Source organism: Diceros bicornis, chromosome 5 (genome assembly GCF_020826845.1).
Source record: "Diceros bicornis minor isolate mBicDic1 chromosome 5, mDicBic1.mat.cur, whole genome shotgun sequence".
NCBI lineage: Eukaryota > Metazoa > Chordata > Mammalia > Perissodactyla > Rhinocerotidae > Diceros > Diceros bicornis.
The window spans coordinates 10,968,243-10,988,411 of NC_080744.1; the positions used below are offsets into that span (position 1 = coordinate 10,968,243).

General features: G+C 39.4%; 1 protein-coding gene across 1 annotated transcript; it reads left to right on the forward strand.

Moving 5' to 3' along the window:
- The first annotated feature begins 747 nt into the window (after nt 1–747).
- On the forward strand, nt 748–14,250 carry TRAPPC6B (trafficking protein particle complex subunit 6B). The gene is made up of 6 exons (XM_058540682.1): nt 748–1,221; nt 7,911–7,978; nt 8,736–8,853; nt 10,419–10,502; nt 12,817–12,910; nt 13,643–14,250. Exons 1-6 carry the CDS (start codon nt 895–897, stop codon nt 13,672–13,674), a joined length of 723 nt encoding a protein of 240 aa, XP_058396665.1. The 5' UTR covers nt 748–894; the 3' UTR covers nt 13,675–14,250.
- The last annotated feature ends 5,919 nt before the right edge of the window (nt 14,251–20,169 follow it).

A 20,169-nucleotide genomic window follows, 5' to 3' on the forward strand; every position in this document is an offset into this window, starting at 1 on the left:
CAAACGTAAGAAAAAAAAAAAAAGCTGCCATAATTCCAATTATGGAACATGATCTTAAATTTCTGTGAAAGGGTATGAAGAGTTGAGAGGTTATTGTTAACAATTTGAGGAAACTCAATATGTTAATTTGGGGGAAGCAATGAATTAATTGGAAAAAAATCTGCCTTGTGGATTACTAAGAAAAGAACTCATCACAGGCTAAGCAACACGTTTAAGCCAGAGATTGCCAAATTGAAGAGATGCATATGAGCTAACATATGTGTTTGCTCCTCTGTAGGAGTTAGTACCATATCCGGCATAGATTCTTATGAACTCCGTCCCACTGTGACGTCACTTTTCTGAAGTGTTTAGCACTTTTCTGTTCACCCAATCCTCTGATAATTTCTAATTTCTGGTTCAAATATATCTTGTTCTTTGCTTATTCCATCCTCCTTGTTCCTTACACCCCGCTTCCAGTAAACTTTCTGGCGGCCAACATGGCTCTAAATCTTGTTGCATAGGCAGGCTTAATCCACAGTGGATTGGGCTAATTTCTCAATATATATAAAATGTATAGCCTGAAAAATGATGATTTATTCACTTTTTACAACTTTTCTTATTGAGGAACATATGGCAGAAGTGGAAGTTTTTGGTGAAGCTAATAGAAATTCACGTCAGTTCCAACTCAGAGCTAATTAACAGAGACGGCAGTGGGAGTTCCTTTTGTTTTACTTTACCCACCCGACTTCCGACATCCTACGCGGGAGGACCCTCCCGGCTGTCTGGGCGCCGGCATTCACCCCGAGGAGGAACTCTGTGACCATAGAGCTGGCGGAATGCCGGGGTAGAGGGGACCGGAAGTTGTTCCTTCGTCCCCGCCCCGCGGCCGGGTCGGGTCTCCGCGGGCCGGGTTGGATGCCTGCCGCTGTCAGTCTCTCTTGTTGGGCCCGAGGGCTCAGTGGCCCGGGGGTGGGCCGCCCCGGTACCGGGTTCCCGCCGGTACCAGCCGTCCGGAAGCCGAGTGAGTTCCTGTGTCTCCTAGCAACGAGGGACGGGCTGCGGACTGAGGGAGCGGCCCGGTCCAGCTCGCTCGGGCGCCAGCCGGAACCCCGAGCCGGCCCAACGGGAGCCGGAACCGGAGCTCGGAAGAATAAGCAGGCGATGGCGGATGAGGCGTTGTTTTTGCTTCTGCATAGCGAGATGGTGTCTGGAGTGTACAAGTCTGCGGAGCAGGGGGAGGTGGTGAGTGCTGCCACACGCGCTTGCGGTCCTTCTGCGTGACACTCCTCGTTTCCCCAGTTCTTTCCCTCAACCCCTGTCCCGTCGCCACCCAGCCTCTCCCGAGGTGTAGACACATCGGTCCGCCTCCGGGTATCCTAAGCCCGAGAGCCCGTCAGCTGTCTTCAGTCTTGCATCCTCTTCCCTTTCGCGTCTTCTCCTGTTTGATGCTTTTTTGTCCATTCCCAGTCTGTGTCCTGCAGGCCACAGATTGGTCTTACTTTTAGTGTTTGTTGCCCCTGCCGTGATTTACGGCAGGGTTAACTGCACAGCCGATTTTGGCTGTCACTGATTTTACTTCTGCTGTCACTTCCCGCACTTCCGGGCCGTGCGCTGGACAGACAGGTCCCAGCCTGAGAATCCTGTCGCTCTCTCCTCATCCATAACAGTGATATCCCTCCACGCAGCTCGAAGACAGAAGGCTAGTGAGATTTGAGGTCATAGCAAAAGAAAGTTTGCAGGCGTTACTGTAATTAGGAAACACAAGTTTAATTAATTCAAAAAAAACCTTTTATTTAGTGCCCGTTATATGTCAGAGCTAGTTCTGGGTGTTGGGGATATATTAAAGAACGAAACAATGGCCCCATCCTCGTGGAGGTTACTTCTAAAATGTGGGAGTCCTCGTTCACTCTTTGATTTATTCAGAAAATATTTATTAGGTGTGTATTGTGGCCCTGACACTGTGCTAGATGAATAAGATAAAACCTCTGCCTCACAGTTGTTGGGGAATAGGGGTTCAATGAATAATTAACATATTGGGTATAATTAGCTATAGAATCATGGAGTTTTAACAGATTTTATAAATGAGATATTCCAAAGTCACGCTCAAATCAGAAGCCCTTTCTATAATGCTATTGATAAAGAGGAGTGGAAAGTGAGAATAGGAAAAGCATCCTAGGCAAAGGTAAAGGCATAGAGGTATGAAAGAGTGGTGTATTTAAATACAGTTTTGCCTCACTTTCCTGAGGGGATACGTTCTAAGACCCCCAGTGGAGGTCTGAAACCACAGATAGTACAGAACCCTATATGTATTATGTTTTTTCCTATTCATACATACCTATGATAAAGTTTAATTTATAAATTAGGCACAGTAAGAGATTAACAACAATAAGTAATAAAATAGAAAAATTATAACAATATACTGTATTAAAAATTACCATAGATCTTAGCAACCTCAGCATATGATTTTTTTCTTTCCTTATTAAGTCCAGAACTTTTACCTTTTCACTTAAGGAAGCGCTTTTTGGCTTCTCTTGGGCGTAACTGAATTGCCAGCATCACTACTCTTGCACTTTGGGGCCTTTATTAGGTAAAATAGGGGTTACTTGAACAGAAGCACTGACATACTCGCCTGCTGATCTGATAACCTAGATGGCTACTAAGTGGCTAATGGGCAGGTAGCGAATACAGCGTGGATCTGCTGGAGAAAGTGATGATTCAGGTCTGGGCTGGACAGAGCTAAACAGCGTGAGATTTCGTCACACTACACAGAACGGCACAATTTAAAACTTGTGAATTGTTTATGTCTGGAATTTTCCATTTAATATTTTCGGACCAAAGTTTACCACAGGTACCTGAAAGCACAGAAAGCAAAACTGTGGATAAGGGGGGACTACTGTATGCTTAGGCATACTTAAGCCTACATAGGACTGTGACTATATTGAGTGGGCAGAGAGTGAGAAGTACTGAGAGCTGAAGCTAGAAAGACCCTTGTATGATTAAAGAATTTCGACCTTCTCAGTGGAGGATTTTTAAGGAGGGCCATTTGCATTTTAGAAAGAAAGATACTCCTCGTTTGGGCTGCAGAAGGAAGATCCTTGTAGTGACAAGATCCATTATTGCAGGAGTCCAGGCAGGAGATAATGAAGATCTGAATTAAGACAAGGATAGAGAGAAGAGGAGAGAAGGGTTTGAGAGATAGGAGGTAGAATCTCCAGGACTTGTTTAGGTTTAGGAATGAGAGCTGAAAATTATCCCCAGGTTTTTAGCTTGAGTGGCTGGGTTGGAAGGAGAGGGCATAAGGGAGAAGAAAGAGGTGAAGGTAAAGAGTTATTTTGAACTGGTTGAATTTTTGAGGTGCCTGTAGGACATCCAGGAAAAGGTACTGCCAATTTGTAAAGTATAAGAAGGATGGTGTCATAGTCCATTTGGGCTGAAACAAAATACCATAGACTGGGTGGCTTACAAACAACAAATTATTTCTCACAGTTCTGAAGGCTAGGAAGTCCAAGATCAAGATGCCAGCAAATCTGGTGTCTGAGGAAGGCCTGCTCCTGGTTCATAGATGGATGTCTTTTGGCTGTGTCCTCACATGGTGGAAGGGAGCTAGCTAGCTCTCTGGGGCCTCTTTTACAAGGGCACTAATCCTATTCTTGAGGGCTCCATCCTCATGACAGAATCACCTCCCAAGGGCCCTACCTTCTAATAACCATCACATTGGGGGTTAAGATTGCAACATATGAATTTTGGGGGATGCACATTCAGTCTGTGGCAGATAGGCATGATGCATTTGGAGGTATCCTTAGGAAGACATCAGGAAGAGTTGGAAATGAAGCAAATTCTGTTCTTATTCAGACCCATCTGCAATAGAGATTTTTTCCAAGCTACAAACTTTTGACTTTATCATCATCAACAAGCAATAGTTATTAATGTTTAGCATCTGGGCTAAGTGCTGAGTAGCAGACATCTGCTGTTTGTGCAGACTTGGTCTTCCTTTTCCCCTTTTCCCCAAGGAATCACTAGAAACACACCTCTTTTACTCCTTTATCATAAAACCCCTGCCCCCGCCCACCGTACACAAGTGCAATCAGTTCTCTTCATTCTCCTTTCTCTACTTTCTTCCCCTCTTCCAACTCTTGCCCAGGAAAGTCTTTTTTTAAATCTCTCTTTCTTCCAATGGATCAACCAAAATTAAACAAAACAGAGCTGTTAAAAGTTTTGAATCATTTAAACTAAAAATAACTTTCTGTTCCTATTGCAGTTGTTTATGATGGGGAGAAAAATTGAAAGTGCATGTAAGCAAAAAGCATTTTTGAAAAGTTATGTGGCAGTCTTTTTTTTTTTAAATTTTTGTTTATTGGTAACATTGGTTTATAACATGGTATAAATTTCAGGTGTACATCATTATACTTCTATTTCTGCATGGATTACATCATGTTCTCATGTTCACCACCCAAATACTAATTACAATCCATCACCATACACATGTGCCTAATTATCCCTTTTTGCCCTCCCCCCTTCCCCTCTGGTAATATGTGGCAGTCTTGATGATTAAAATCCATATTGGAATCTAGTGTTATGAGGGTTCGCTGTATTACTGTCTCTACTTTGAGTGTGCTTCAAATTTTTCATAATAAAAAAATGTAAAAGAAAGACACATAATCCTGTCATCCCAAAAGGGTTTTTATATATCTTTTTCAGACATAAAGTCATAAGTTTTGAAATGAAAACATTAAGAATCAATGTTTTTGCCCTGCAAATCAATGATTTTCAAACTATGCTTGAAGAAGAATTAACTCTCTAAAAAACTGAATAATTGGGCATTTACTAATTTATAGAGAATAGATTTTTTAAAAAAGCTAATGGATAAAATATTCCCATGTTCAATTTTTCTTAAAAATTTGGTATCTACTAGTCGGTACTCCCAGATGCCAAAGTAAATGAACAAGTAGCAACATGGGAAGGCACTTAGTAGAGCTTAATTCAGAAGCTCATGTGATCATAGTTAGGATTGAGGATGTCTACATACAAGCATATTTCCTGCTAATCAGTATATTCCTGGGCGATTCTACAAAGAGCAGATTGTTCCACAAAGAGCATTATAACTTACAGTACTATAATTGTACTACAAAGTACAATAATAGATGTACGTGGAGAGTGTTAGGAGAGCATACGGCCCAAAGGAGTATCGGAAGGCTTCTGGGAGGATGTGATACTTGAACTGAATTTAAAAGATGCACAGTCTAGGGAACAGCGTGTGCAAACGCATAGAGGTGGAAGAAAGCATGGCGCTCTGGAGTTGCTGCAGAAATTTCAGAGTGGTAGAGGGAAGGATTTTGTGGATATGTGGTTGTTAGTGAGTCTGGTTAACTAGCCAGGGATCATTTAAGGAAAGGCACATAATGCCATGCTAAGGAGTTTGGACTTGAGTTTGAGGAACGGGGATGGAGTGCAGAAAGGTCCAGTAGAGAAATAACATGATTTGTTTTTTAGAAAGTCTATATTAGAAATACAGAAGATAAATCAAAGGAAGGAAAAACAAGATCAGTTGGAAAGCTCTAACTGAAAACCAGGAGAGAAATGATAAGGGCTCACTTAAGCAGTAAGGATGGGGAGAGAAGATGGATTTTGAAAAGCATGTAGCCAATAGACTCCACAGGACTGCAGTGTGAGTAGAGAGTGGGGAACAAAGAGGTAGAGAGCATGGAAGTTTTCTGGTTGGGGTAACTAGGTGGATGGTGATGAATGAAGTCTAAGAATTTTGGAGGCAGAGCAGGCTGAGGACATTAAGATAATGAATATCATTTTTTTTTTTTTAAGGGAGAGTGGCCCTGTGCTAACATGTGTTGCCAATCTTCCTCTTTTTCTTTTTTTTCTTCCCCAAAACCCCAGTACATAGTTGTATGTCATAGTTGTAGAATTGTAGCTCTTCTATACGGGACACCACCTCAGCGTGGCTTGATGAGTGATGAGTAGGTCTACACCCAGGATCCGAACTGGGAAACCCTGGGCCACCAAAGCGGAACACACGAACTTAACCACTACACCACTGGGCCGGCCCTATGAATATCATTTTGAATATGCCTAATTTGAGGGGCCTATGGGACCTGTAGGTGGCTGTGTCCAATGAAGTCTGTATTAGAAATACAGATTTAGTAGTCACAGCCCCATTAGTGTTCCTTAGAAGAAAGTTCAGCAAATACTGAGACCTCTGGTGTACTTAGTGGGAGACAAAGAGGCTTCAGAACATATGAAAATCCTTGCCCTCTTGGAGCTGTATTCTAGCGGGGCAGGGGGGGATGGAGGGACATGAGCAATATAAAATTAGTAAAATGTCTGTTAAATGGTGAAAGAAGTTCTTTGGAGACGAATTAAGCAGGGAAATGGAATAGGGCATCAAAATCACCTTTAGAGGGCTTTTTAAAACACAGGTTACTGACCCCACATCTGCAGTTTCTGATTCAGTAACTTGGGGGTGGTATTACAGAATTTGCAGTTTTTACAAGCTCCCATATGGTGCAGATGTTGCTGGTCTTGGGACACACTTTGAGAATCACTAAAATAGAGAGGTTCCAAAGGGTAATGATGCCACAATTTTAAAGATGGTTAAAATGGGCCTTATTGAGATGGTGACCTGTGAGCGAAGACTGGAAGGGAGGGAGTTGGTCATGTGAATATCTGGAGGAACAGCTCCCTGTGCAAGAGCCCTGAGATTGGAGTGTGCCTCGCGCGTTTAAGGGCAACGAGGAGACCAGTGCAGCTGGAGCTGAGTGAGGAAAGAAGAAAAGAAGGTTGAGGCCAAGGAGGTACAGGAGTCTGGCTGGTATAGGGCTTTGTAGGGCATCCAGAGGATTTGGGAGTCTTCAGCATAGGGGTAGTATTTAAAGCCTTAAGACTGGATGAGATTGGCAAAGGAAAAGCAAAGCGATTGCATGATTCCAGGCATAGGACGGTGGGGCCATCAACTAAGACACACTGGGAACTGGAAAGCTTGGATGACTCTAAGAGACATTTTGAAGCAAGGAACAATAGAATGTAGTGACAGCACAAGGGGGATGACTGACGGAAAAAAGTCAAAGGTGATACCTTTGACTTCAGTTTTATAACTGAAGAGAGAAGAGAAATATGGAAAAAAAAAACGTCAGAGGGAGAGTAATTAGAAAGAGGCTTCGGCATTTCTGAAAAATAATAATAAGTAACAATTCCCTGTTTATCTTATTACCTTATGAAAATGATTAGTACTAAGAAAATTCAAGGGGCCGGCCCGGTGGTGCAAGTGGTTAAGTGTGTGTCCTCCACTGCGGTGGCCCGGGGTTTGCCAGGTCAGATCCCGGGCGCGCACCGACACACTGCTTGTTAAGCCATGCTGTGGTGGCATCCCATAGAAAGTAGAGGAAGATGGGCACGGTTGTTAGCCCAGGGCCAGTCTTCCTCAGCAAAAAAAAAAAGGGGGAAGGATTGGCATAGGATGTTAGCTCAGGGCTGGTCTTCCTCACAAAAAAGAAAAGAAAAAAGAAAATTCAAGTATGACTTGTAATTCACTTTTTCTTACAATGTTTCAGTGAAAAAACTGTAAATATTTACATTAATATTTTTAGATAACATCTTTTTTTTTGTTTTTTGAGGAAGATTAGCCCTGAGCTAACATCCGATGCCAATCCTCCTCTTTTTGCTGAGGAAGATTGGCCCTGGGCTAACATCCGTGCCCATCTTCCTCTGCTTTATGTGGGACGCCACCACAGCATGGCTTGACAAGCAGTGCGTCACTGTGCACCCGGGATCCAAACCTGTGAACCCCGGGCCGCCGCAGCAGAACTCGTGCACTTAACCACTACACCACCGGGCCGGACCCCTAAACAACATCTTAAACCAATTTTTGGGTACTAACGTTCTGGCATCCTAAAAATATTCAAAACTATTATTTTTTAAAATAGGAAAATGGACGCTGTATTACTAAGCTGGAAAACATGGGGTTTCGAGTGGGACAAGGATTGCTAGAAAGGTGAGCAGTATGGATTTGAAAATTTTCTTCCAGGTAGGTGATGAACAAAGGTGATCCATTTCAAAGATAGCGTAAATCTTGAGATCCCTTAATTTTAATTCCCAAATTTTATTTACTGTCTGTTTTAATTCACAGATTGAAATTTCTTTTTAGGTCTGATGCTATTTTAACTCAGTTATCCAAATTTTATGTTTTAGTATTTGAAGAAAATATATATATTATATGTTTCAGACTTTTTTTCCCTGAAAACTTTGGTATCCTGAAACAACTATCTAAAATCTTGTTGCATTTCCTACCTAAGGTCTAGTGGGTTCTTTAACCTAAATGGAATTTTGTTTAAACACATAGGGATGGAAATGCCTTAGAGGCTATGGTCATGCATGTAATAATCTTCCAATTTACAGGTCAATTCTTTTTAGTATTCCTTTCCCACTATCTGAATAGTTGAACTCTGATTATATTCTATGGAACAGGATTGTGAGCGTGCTCAGTTTTTTTTTTTTTAATGTGCTGGAATGAATTGTACCTAAAATTGCGGCTTACTGTTGAAATATACTGTTAGACTAATTCTAGCCTCATAATTATATAACAGAATGTGAATCCATTGAGATGGGATCTACTTTGCTTTGTGCTTATCACTTTATGACTGTCAGTAAATGTTCAGTGCTGTTCTGGCATTTGGAAACTAGTGAATGATTTGCCCCTCTTGCTTTCTTTGGAGGAAAAATACTGTATTACTTCTAGTTGATCTTTTTAGGTTTACAAAAGATACTGCAAGGTTCAAAGATGAGTTAGATATCATGAAGTTCATTTGTAAAGATTTTTGGACTACGGTATTCAAGAAACAAATCGACAATCTAAGGACAAATCATCAGGTATTTAGATAAATTAAGGCCTATTTTTTTAAGTCCTTTAACTTAAATGTCCTATTTTAGTGATTTACTTGTTATATAAAACTTTAAATAATTTCTAGTCAACTTTGGAATATTTCTGTTATATGTTATTAATATGTCATTACTTTTTTTCTCTGATAGGGAATCGTGAATAAAGACAGGGACAATTATTAGTAATGATAGCTCTTCCTTTCCTCCAGTTAAATAAGTTATTTTAAGTTCTCAGAAGTAGCAAATGTCAGAATGATAAAGGCTTTAGGATTTGGTTCCTTAGTTATTATTACTTAGTGGTGATAATAGATAGAACCACAAATATATCACATTTATGTCTTTAGAATAATTTCTCAAGTCTAATTTATGGAGCATATTTGACTCTAAATAACTATTCCATTCTTTAGTTGCTGTCATATTTTCTATTCTTAAAATATTTTAATGTAAAAATTAATAGATTGCATGGAAAATTATATATTTAAATAGATTTATTTTATTTTATAAAACTCAAGAGGGCCGGCCCGGTGGCTTAGCGGTTAAGTGCATGCGCTCCGCTACTGGCGGCCCAGGTTCGGATCCCGGGCGCGCACCAACGCACCGCTTGTCTGGTCATGCTGAGGCCGCGTCCCACATCTAGCAACTAGAAGGATGTGCAACTATGACATACAACTATCTACTGGGGCTTTGGGGAGGAAAAAAAGGAGGAGGATTGGCACTAGATGTTAGCTCAGAGCCGGTCTTCCTCAGCAGAAAGGGGAGGATTGGCATGGATGTTAGCTCAGGACTGATCTTCCTCACAAAAAAATAAAAAATAAAAAAAATAAAACTCAAGAAAATATTTAGAGTGGATTTGGCATTTTGATTACATATAGAAAATGAAAATAATGTATCTAGTACCTATCAATAGAATTCATTTTTTTATATAACAGTGTCAACCTTAGCTTGGAAGTACTTGATAATTTTATTTATTTATTTATTTTTTCCCCCAAAGCCCCAGTAGATAGTTGTATGTCATAGCTGCACATCCTTCTAGTTGCTGTATGTGGGACGCGGCCTCAGCATGGCCGGAGAAGCGGTGTGTCGGTGCGCACCCAGCATCCAAACCCGGGCTGCCAGCAGCGGAGTGCACGCACTCAACTGCTAAGCCATGGGGCCGGCCAGCTTGGAAGTACTTGAAATGCTATTGGGAAGAAGTGACTCTGATTATTGGCTTTCTAGATATGAGTTAATAATTTATAACTGCTAATTTCACCTGGACATGTATTTCTGATTCCTTTGCACTCGACTGTGAGTTCTTTAAGGATAGGAACTGTGTCTTACGCATCTTTGTATCTTCAGTATCTAAAAGCATTCAATAAATATTATTATTTATTGTTACAGTGTTACAAAATGCTGAACAACCCTTCAGCTTGAACATAGCAAAATTCTTTCATTTAAAGAAAATATGACCAATGGAAAGTTTTTAATAACTTTAAAAAGCTGTTAAATTGTTTTGAAGGGAAGACGTCATTTTTAAGGACTATTGACTTTGGATATTCTTTTTCTTTTTGGAACAGGGCATCTATGTACTTCAGGACAACAAATTTCGTCTGCTTACTCAGATGTCTGCAGGAAAACAGTATTTAGAACATGCATCTAAGGTATTTAATGGAATAGAAGATTGAGGTTTTCTATTATGAAACAAGTAGAACCGTAAGGAAAAGGACAATGCCAATCACAACAGACTTTTGAATTTAAAATGAGTTTTAGAGTATTTTTTGTTTGTTTGTTTAAACACTTCTCTGTTAAATAGGAGAAAGATGTTCATCATATTAAAATAACTTATATTAACCTGTAGCTAAATTGGCTTATGATGGTCAATTAAACTATAACTAAATGGCATTGAAATGTAGATTCTTGGTAGATTCTAAATGGTAGATTCTTAGATATAGCCTAGATACATCAGAAAAGATACTCTAGCTTATAAAACTGGTATTCGCTGTGGAAAATTGTTCACCTCAGAGTTTATAATCTCCTTTAGTAAATTAAAAAAAAATTTTTAATATAGTTAACATTTCTTTCTTTCTTTTTTTTTTTTTTTTAATGAAGGGTTTTATTTATTTATTTTTTTGTGAGGAAGATCAGCCCTGAGCTAACATCCATGCTAATCCTCCTCTTTTTGCTGAGGAAGACTGGCTCTGAGCTAACATCTGTTGCCAATCCTCCTCCTTTTTTTTCCCCAAAGCCCCAGTAGATAGTTGTATGTCATAGTTGCACATCCTTCTAGTTGCCGTATGTGGGACGCTGCCTCAGCATGGCCAGAGAAGCAGTGCGTCGGTGCATGCCTGGGATCCGAACCCGGGCCGCCAGTAGCAGAGCGCACGTACTTAACTGCTAAGCCACGGGGCCAGCCCAACATTTATTTCTTAGAATACATGTTTTGTGTTAAGTGTATCTTTGTTTCTGGGTTCTGTGTAGTTTTTGTTTTTCAGTCTCAGGTAGGAATCAATAAGTGGATCAGATGTATGAAAGAAAGCTGACAAGTTTTAATGTAAAGGTTCCTTCAAAGTGACTAATATCTGGGGCAGTATAAGCTGCTATTTATCTGTAAAAATTTGTCCATACCAAAATTATATAACACAAAGGCAGGATAGGTGTAATGGAGAGAGCATGGACTTGAGATCAAATAAATCTAGATTTTAAGCTAACTTCACAACTTATAGGTTGGTGACATAGGGTAAGTTATGTAACCCCTCTGGACCTTAGTTTCCTCTTTAATAAAATTGGTTATTATAATACCTATATTATAAATAATCCCTAAGATAGCTTCTAGCGCAAAATTTCATGACTCCAGTTCTAATTACTTATCAGTATCCATTTACATATATTAATTATAAAATAATAATAATATATATTATTCATAGATATATAGTATTGTTGAATATCATGCAGTACAAAAATGTAGATAATCACGCGTTCCTTGGATTATTCATTTTTAGTTCCCGCTCTTGTCCTGACTTTCTCTGCTGTAGCTCAGTTCCATTCCCTCTCCTTGTTTCAATATGACAGGGTGTCTCAGTTCTGGCACTATTGATATTTTGAACTGGATAATTTTTTGTTGTGCGGGCTATAAGTTTGAACAAGTCAAGATTCTTGGTTGTAGCAAGCAGAAACCAATGCTGATTGAATGGAATAATATTAATTGGCTTACAGAATTGATGGGAAGGCTCAGAAAACAGACAAGCACTGTGGGAGATTAGAGCAGCTCGAAAGACAGCCCAAATCACTCCACAGGGAGGTTGGATTAGAATCCTTTGGGTAGGGCCAGCCCCGTGGTTTAGCGGTTAAGTGTGCACGCTCTGCTACTGGCGGCCTGGGGTTCAGATCCTGGGCGCGCACCGATGCACCGCTTCTCCGGCCATGCTGAGGCCACGTGCCACATACAGCAACTAGAAGGATGTGCAACTATAACTACAACTATCTACTGGGGCTTTGGGGAAAAAAAAAAAGAGGAGGATTGGCAATAGATGTTAGCTCAGAGCCGGCCTTCCTCAGCAAAAAAGAGGAGGATTAGCATGGATGTTAGCTCAGGGCTGATCTTCCTCACCAAAAAAAAAAAAAAAAAAAAAATCCTTTGGGCAGCACTGACATTAGGCACAAGCCACCTTTGCTGCTTCTAGAACCAGTTCTAACCTGTTTCCAGCTTGTTTTTGTCACTCACTCTAGAGTCGAGAGTCCTGTACTGGAGAACCCAGTTGGCCAAGCTCAAATCCCTTGTCCATGTTTTATTTGTCAAGGAGCTGGGAAATCTTTTAACAATCGGAATTTTCAGTAATTTGAAAAATTCTTCTGCAACCCTTTTTGTAAACGGCAATGACTTATTAATAGCAAGGCTTAACTAAATGTCGTATTTATCAATAGCTTTACTGTCTTAGTAAATCTTTAATATTTTTTACATTTTTTTGTTCCTTTTAGTATTTAGCATTTACATGTGGCTTAATTAGAGGTGGCTTATCAAACTTGGGGATAAAGAGCATTGTAACAGCTGAAGTGTCTTCAATGCCTGCCTGTAAGTTGAATTCACATTTCTTAGAAATGTTTTTAGTGAGTTTTTTTTTTGGGTCTAGTGTTTTTTTGTTTATTTGTTTTTGTTAACTTAGAGGAAACTTAAAATGCTAAAACCATTTTGCTTTTATCAATTTTAACATTTAGTGTAGTAATATGTAGTATACTTATATTCAGTGATTTTTGAATTCATAATGGACAGTGATTTAAGAAATGTGCTAAAGAAATTCAGATTTATAAGAATTTAAAGGATGATTCTTAACTTTTAAAGGAAAAATTTCTGCAGTATTCTTTTAAGATAGCAAATTTTCCTATAGCATTGAAAGTGTTTTTTTAACATTTTTCTGGAATATATATATAATATAAAGCTAGATAAAACCAACTAGACTTTTATCGCTAAACTCCTTTCCAAAGATCTTTTCATCAGAGCCACCAACCAAGAATAAATTTGACTTGAATATCACTGTGATATCACTTTTCACAATGATAATTAGCAACAAAATACCCAAAAGGTAGGAATCACAAAAAGAAACAAAGGCGCCTATTCATAAATCAGATAATCATCTCATAAAAATGGAATTGACTTTGTTGAATATTGTGAAGAGTGTGAGTTGTTGTTTGATATTGCAGATTTCTTGATTGAAACAACTTCCTAAATAGAGCATAAAATTGATGTTTAGGTTTGTTATCCTTGTACCTAAAATCAAAGAATGATTTTTCATGTTTTCTTTTTTAGGTAAATTTCAGGTGATGATACAGAAGCTGTAGAACATACTGAAGTGCAAGACTTCAACAGTGTAAAGAGATAAATTGTTCATGTATAAAGTATTTCAAGTAGCAGTGATTTAATTACATTGTTGGACATTTGTATTGATATAAACTATTTGCTGTCTGTATAATGGAAGATACACTGTTAAGCAGGAGTAAGGTTGTAGTTTATCAGTTTAACACGGATCAAGTTAAAGCAGATAATGAGACATTCTATCATAACATACACTTTGCTGAAACTCTTCAGAATGAAGCCTGATTTCAAATAACTAGACACCAAGATGTAGGACTCTTATTTTCAACATTCTGATTTGCTTAGAATGATGTGGATTTAACCACACATGGAGAAGCAAAACTCAGGGTTTGATAAATTAGCGTAAAAAAAAGTATGCACAGAATCATTTTTGTAAGAATGAACAAATTTTGGTTTTGTTTTAGTTATTTAAGAAAGCAAACAGTACACTAAATTAAACTTAGTTTTTATTTTATTGCGTATAATTTATTTCTATTAAAAATTTTTATGGCTGTACAAGGATTTCATTATGCACATTGTGTGTGTGTGTGTGATATATATATATATATCATATCTGACTGCCTAAATTGCTTGAAAACTTAATTTCACTTTAATAGAATTCAGTCCTTGAGAGCTCCATTAATGTAGTAAAAGTGAAATATAGATTAGTTTAAATGTGAATTCAGTGACTCCATGGCCAAAGAATATTAGGTATTTTAGGAAGGAATTTTTATACTTAGTCCTGTTACAGTCTTGACTTACAGCTTTTCTCCCCATGTGTGGAAGTGCTGGTGAAGGTTCTAACATCTTTGTCTTTATTCCCTTACTACTTTGCCTCAAGGGCAGAGGGGTGGATAATTGGGTTAGTCACACCAATGTTCATTGGACCATATCTTCTCACTGGGTTGGGGTCAGTGCTCATCTAGTATATCTCTCACCTCCTCTTCCATCTGATGACATGAAAGGCCAAGCACGAAGATGAAAGCCATCACACTGAGGAGACCACACTGCACAGATAGAAAGCACCTGAATTGTGCTTCTGAATTAACCAATCCTGGAACTGCTTTACCTTTGGACTTTTTGTTATGTAAGATAATAAATTCCTTGTATTGCTCAATCCACTTTTGGTTGTGTATTTTGTTACTTGTAGCCAAAAAGAAGTCTCTCTGAGTAGAGACAAGGGGAGAGTTAGGTTATATAAGAAATAGTATGGGAGAATTGAATTTCCTTTTTTCTGTGTGTGTGTAGGTGGGGGAGACACAAAGGTTTACATGTAAAACAATAGAACCATAAAATACTAAAGAAAATATGAAATGAGTTTTATAATCTTGTAGTAGAGAAGGCATTTTCAAAACGTGGAAAATCATAAAAGAAAACAGTAAAAAAAATTAGTAACATATCTTCAACAAATGGTTGGGAAAACCGGATATCCACATGCAAAAGGATCAAATTCGACCCTTACACCGTACACAAAAATCAACTCAAAGTTGTTTAAAGACTTAGACTTAAGACCTGAAACTATAAAACTCCTAGAAGAAAACACAGGGGAAGGGGTCATAACGATCTTGGCAATGATTTATTGGATTTGACACCAAAAGTGCAGGCAACGAAAGCAAAAATAAACAAGTGGACTACATCAAACTAAAAAGTTTCTGCACAGCAAAGGAAACAATCAACAGGGTGAAAAGGTAGCCTACAGAATGGGGAAACTATTTGCAAATCATATATCTGATTAAAGGGTTAATACCCAAAATATATAAGGAACTCCTACAACTAAATAGCAAAAAAGAAATAAACCAATTAAAAAATTGACAGAGGAATGGGGTGATGTCAGCATCATGGCAGTGAGCTCTTCCCTTACTCTGTTGCTCCTAAGATACAATGAAAAGGATGTTCATAAACCAACAGAGGCATGCACACAACACAATAGATGTTTGAGAGATCCACACAGCCATGTAAATGAAGTTGAGGGTGCCAGACTCCCCAGGAGGGAGTGGAAGAACGTAAGGGGATCTCCTTTCCCTCCCATGCAGCAGCAATCTAGGAATGGAACTTCATGTGGCATCTGGTGCGTGATGCTGAGGAGAAGGGGAAGAAGGCAGCTCTCCACTGGACACTTGCACTCTCGAAGTTGCTGCCTAGCCTGTGGGAACGCTCCACACTGAGGTGGCTAAGTAGTCATGGGAGTGTCTGCACCAAGCCAGGCAGACAGTGAGTGCAGAGCTGGAGTGCTCAGGATTGCACACACAAAAGAAAGCACTCCTCCCCTCTGCCACCTGGTGCACCATCTTGGCCCAGCAGCCTGGGCAAGGGATCCCTGCCAGAGCACCTGCCCACACGTGTAAAGCAGCAGCGGCCCTGGGCAAATGCAGATGATTGCTGTTGGCACAGCCTCCAATGGACAGGCACATCTGCCGGGGGTCTCAGAGGGCTCAGAAAACACAGGTCCTGCCCCCCAACCCCCAGTGATGGCAGGTGGAATCCACAATCAGATATGACCACTATGTGACAGCAAAAATCCACCCCATCAAATAGCGTGAAGAAGTGTATTAACATTCAAAACCAGAAGGAAAATGACAAGTACCCAGAAATCAATCTTGAACTCACAGATATTTGCAATCTAAATGACAAAGAATTCAAAACAGTTATCATAAAGAAACTCAATGAGTCACAAGAAAACTCAGAAAGACAGTTTAATGATCTCAGGAATAAAATTAATGAACAGAGGGAATTCCTCACAAAAGAGATTGAAACTATTAAAAAAAAATCAGAAATGTTGGAGATGAAAAACACAATGAATGAGACTAAGAAAAATCTGGAGTCCTTAAAAAACAGAGCTGATATTTTGGAGGACAGAGCAATTTAGAGGACTGAAATATAGAAATGCTTCAGATGGAGGAGGAGAGAGAACTAAGACTAAAAATAAATGAAGAAATTCTCTGAGAGGGGCCAGCCTGGTGGCATAGTGGTTATGTTTGCATGCTCCACTTTGGCAGCCTGGGGTTCGTGGGTTCAGATCCCAGGCATGGACCTACACACCACTCATCAAGGCATGCTGTGGCAGCTTCCCACATACAAAATAGAGTAAGATTGGCACAGATGTTAGCTCAGGGACAATTTTTCTCAAGCAAAAAGAGGAAGATTGGCAACATATGTTAGCTCTGGGCTGATCTTCCTCACAAAAAAAAAGAAAAAAAATTCTCTGAGAAATATCCAACTCAATTAGGAAATGCAACATACAGATTATAGATATTCCACAAGGAGAAGAGAGGGAGAAAGGAGCAGAGAGCTTCTTCAAAGAAATAGCTGAGAACTTCCCAAACCTGGAGAAGGAGCTGGAATTACATGTAAATGAAGCCAATAGAACCCCTAATTACATCAATGTAAAAAGACCTTCTCCAAGGCATATATTTGTAAAACTGACAAGAGTCAGTGACAAAGAAAAAATATTAAGGGCAGCAAGGCAGAAGAAAATAACCTACAAAGGAAACCCTATCAGGCTTTCAATGGATTTCTCAGTAGAAACCCTACAGGCTAGGAGTGAGTGGGATGATATATTCAAAATTATGAACGACAAAAACTTTCAGCCAAGAATACTCTATCCAGTGAAAATATCCTTCATATATGATGGAGAAATAAAAACTTTCCCAGATAAACAACAGCTGAGAGTGTTCATTGCCACAAGACGCCCCCTACAAGAAATGATCAAGAAGGACCTCACATCTGGAAAAAAAAAAAAAAGAGAAAAGGTTTACAAAGCCTTGTGCAAAGAGATAAATAGGCAGACAAAATCAGAAAACTGCAGCTCTCTATTAGAACAGATCAGCAAACACTTGATAACATTAAAGATAAAGAGAATGAAAGCATCAAAAGTAACTATAATCACTTCATTTTAATCACAAACTCACAACACAAAACAGAATAAGTTGTGACAACAACTTAGAAGGAGAAGAGAAAAGGGGTGGAACCTGCTTAGACTAAGGAAATAAGAGGCTATCAGAAAATGGACTATCTCATCTATGAGATCTTTTATACAACCCTCATGGTAACCACTAAACAAAAAATCAGAACAGAGACACAAATGATAAATAAAGAGAAAACCAAGAAAACTGTCATACAGAAACACCAAAATGAACTGGTAGTTGGAAATACATGGGACGAGAAACAAGGGAAATACAGAACAACTGTAAAACAAATGATAAAATGGCAGTATTAAGCCTTCATATATCACTAATTACTCTAAATGTAAATGTATTGAATTCTCCAATCAAAAACACAGAGTGGCTGGATGGATTAAAAAACAAGACCCAACAATATGCCACCTCCAGGAAACACATCTCAGCTCTAAAGACAAACACAGGCTCAGAGTGAAGGGATGGAAGATGATACTCCAAGCTAATGGCATACAAAAGAAAGCAGGTGTTGCCATACTTGTATCAGAGGAAGTAGACTTCAAGATAAAAAAGACAATGAGAGGGGCTGGCCCCGTGGCTTAGCAGTTAAGTGCGCGTGCTCCGCTACTTGCGGCCCGGGTTCGGATCCCGGGCACGCACTGATGCACCGCTTCTCCGGCCATGCTGAGGCTGCGTCCCACATACAGCAACTAGAAGGATGTGCAACTATGACATACAACTATCTCCTGGGGCTTGGTGGGGGGGGTGAAAGGAGGAGGATTGGCAATAGATGTTAGCTCAGAGCTGGTCTTCCTCAGCAAAAAGAGGAGGATTAGCATGGATGTTAGCTCAGGGATGATCTTCCTCACAAAAAAAAGAAAAGACAATGAGAGACAAAGAGTGGCAGTATATAATGATAAAAGGGACACTCCACCAAGAAGACATAACACTTATATATGCACCTAATACAGGAGCACCAAAGTACATAAAGCAACTATTAACAGATCTAAAAGGAGATATCAACAGCAACACAATAATAGTAGGGGACCTCAACACCTCACTTACATCAATGGATAGATCATCCAGACATAAAATCAACATATAAATAGTGGAATTAAATGAAAAACTATACCAGATGAACTTAACAGATATATATAGAACACTCCATCCAAAATCATCAGAATACACATTCTTCTCAAGTGCACATGGAACATTCTCAAAGATAGACCATATATTGGGAAACATGGCAAGCCTCAATAAATTTAAGAAGATTGAAATCATTTTTTTTTCTTTCTTTCTTTTTTTTTTTTTTGTGAGGAAGATCAGCCCTGAGCTAACATCCATGCTAATCCTCCTCTTTTTGCTGAGGAAGACTGGCTCTGAGCTAACATCTATTGCCAATCCTCCTCCTTTTTTTTCCCAAAGCCCCAGAAGATAGTTGTATGTCATAGTTGCACATCCTTCTAGTTGCTGTATGTGGGACGTGGCCTCAGCATGGCCGGAGAAGCAGTGAGTCAGTGCGCGCCTGGGATCTGAACCCGGGCTGCCAGCAGCAGAGCGTGTGCACTTAACCACTAAGCCATGGGGCCGGCCCAGAAGATTGAAATCATATCAAGCATCTTTTCCAACCGTAAAGCTATGAAACTAGAAATCAACTATAAGAAAAAAGCTGGGAAAGTCACAAATATGTGGAGACTAAACAACATGCTACTGAACAACCAATGGATCAATGAAGAAATTAAAGGAGAAATCAAAAAATTTCTAGAGAGAAATGAAAATGAAAATACATCATACCAACTCATACGGGATGCAACAAAAGTGGTCCTAAGAGGGAAATTCATAGCAATAAAGTCCCACCTTAACAAACAAGAAAAATCTCAAATAAGTAATCTTAAACTACACCTAACAGAACTAGAAAAAGAAGAACGAACAAAGCCCAGAGCTGGAGGCATCACAATCCCTGACTTCAAAATATACTACAAAGGTATAGTATTCAAAACAGCATAATACTGGCACAAAAACAGACACACAGATCAATGGAACAGAATTGTAAGCCCAGAAATAAAACCACACATCTATGGACAGCTAATCTTCAACAAAGGAGCCAAGAACATAACAATGGAGAAAGGAAAGTCTCTTCAATAAATGGTGTTGGGAAAACTGGACAGCCATGTGCGAAAGAATGAAAGTAGACCATTATCTTACACCATACACAAAAATGAACTCAAAAAGACTTTAAGATAAGATGTGAAACCATAAAACTCCTAGAAGAAAATATAGGCAGTACACTCTTTGACATCTGTCTTAGAAGCATTTTTTCAAATACTATGTCTACTCGGGCAAGGGAAACAAAAGAAAAAATAAAGAAATGGGACTTCATCAGACTAAAGAGCTTCTGCAAGGCAAAGGAAACCACAAACAAAACGAAAAGACAACACACCAAATGGGAGAGAATATTTGCAAATCATATATCTGACAAGGGGTTAATCTCCAAAATATATAAAGAACTCACACAGCTCAACAAGAAAACAAACAACCCCATGAAAAAATGGGCAGAGGAGGTGGGCCCGGCCTGGTGGCACAGTGGTT

Excerpts from the sequence above, each read along its gene's own strand:
- TRAPPC6B (XM_058540682.1), top strand. The coding sequence starts at position 895 with ATGCCTGCCGCTGTCAGTCTCTCTTGTTGGGCCCGAGGGCTCAGTGGC. Across the intron at positions 10,503-12,816 it reads ATTTAGAACATGCATCTAAG|TATTTAGCATTTACATGTGG; the intron begins GTATTTAATGGA and ends TGTTCCTTTTAG. Across the intron at positions 12,911-13,642 it reads AGTGTCTTCAATGCCTGCCT|GTAAATTTCAGGTGATGATA; the intron begins GTAAGTTGAATT and ends TTTCTTTTTTAG.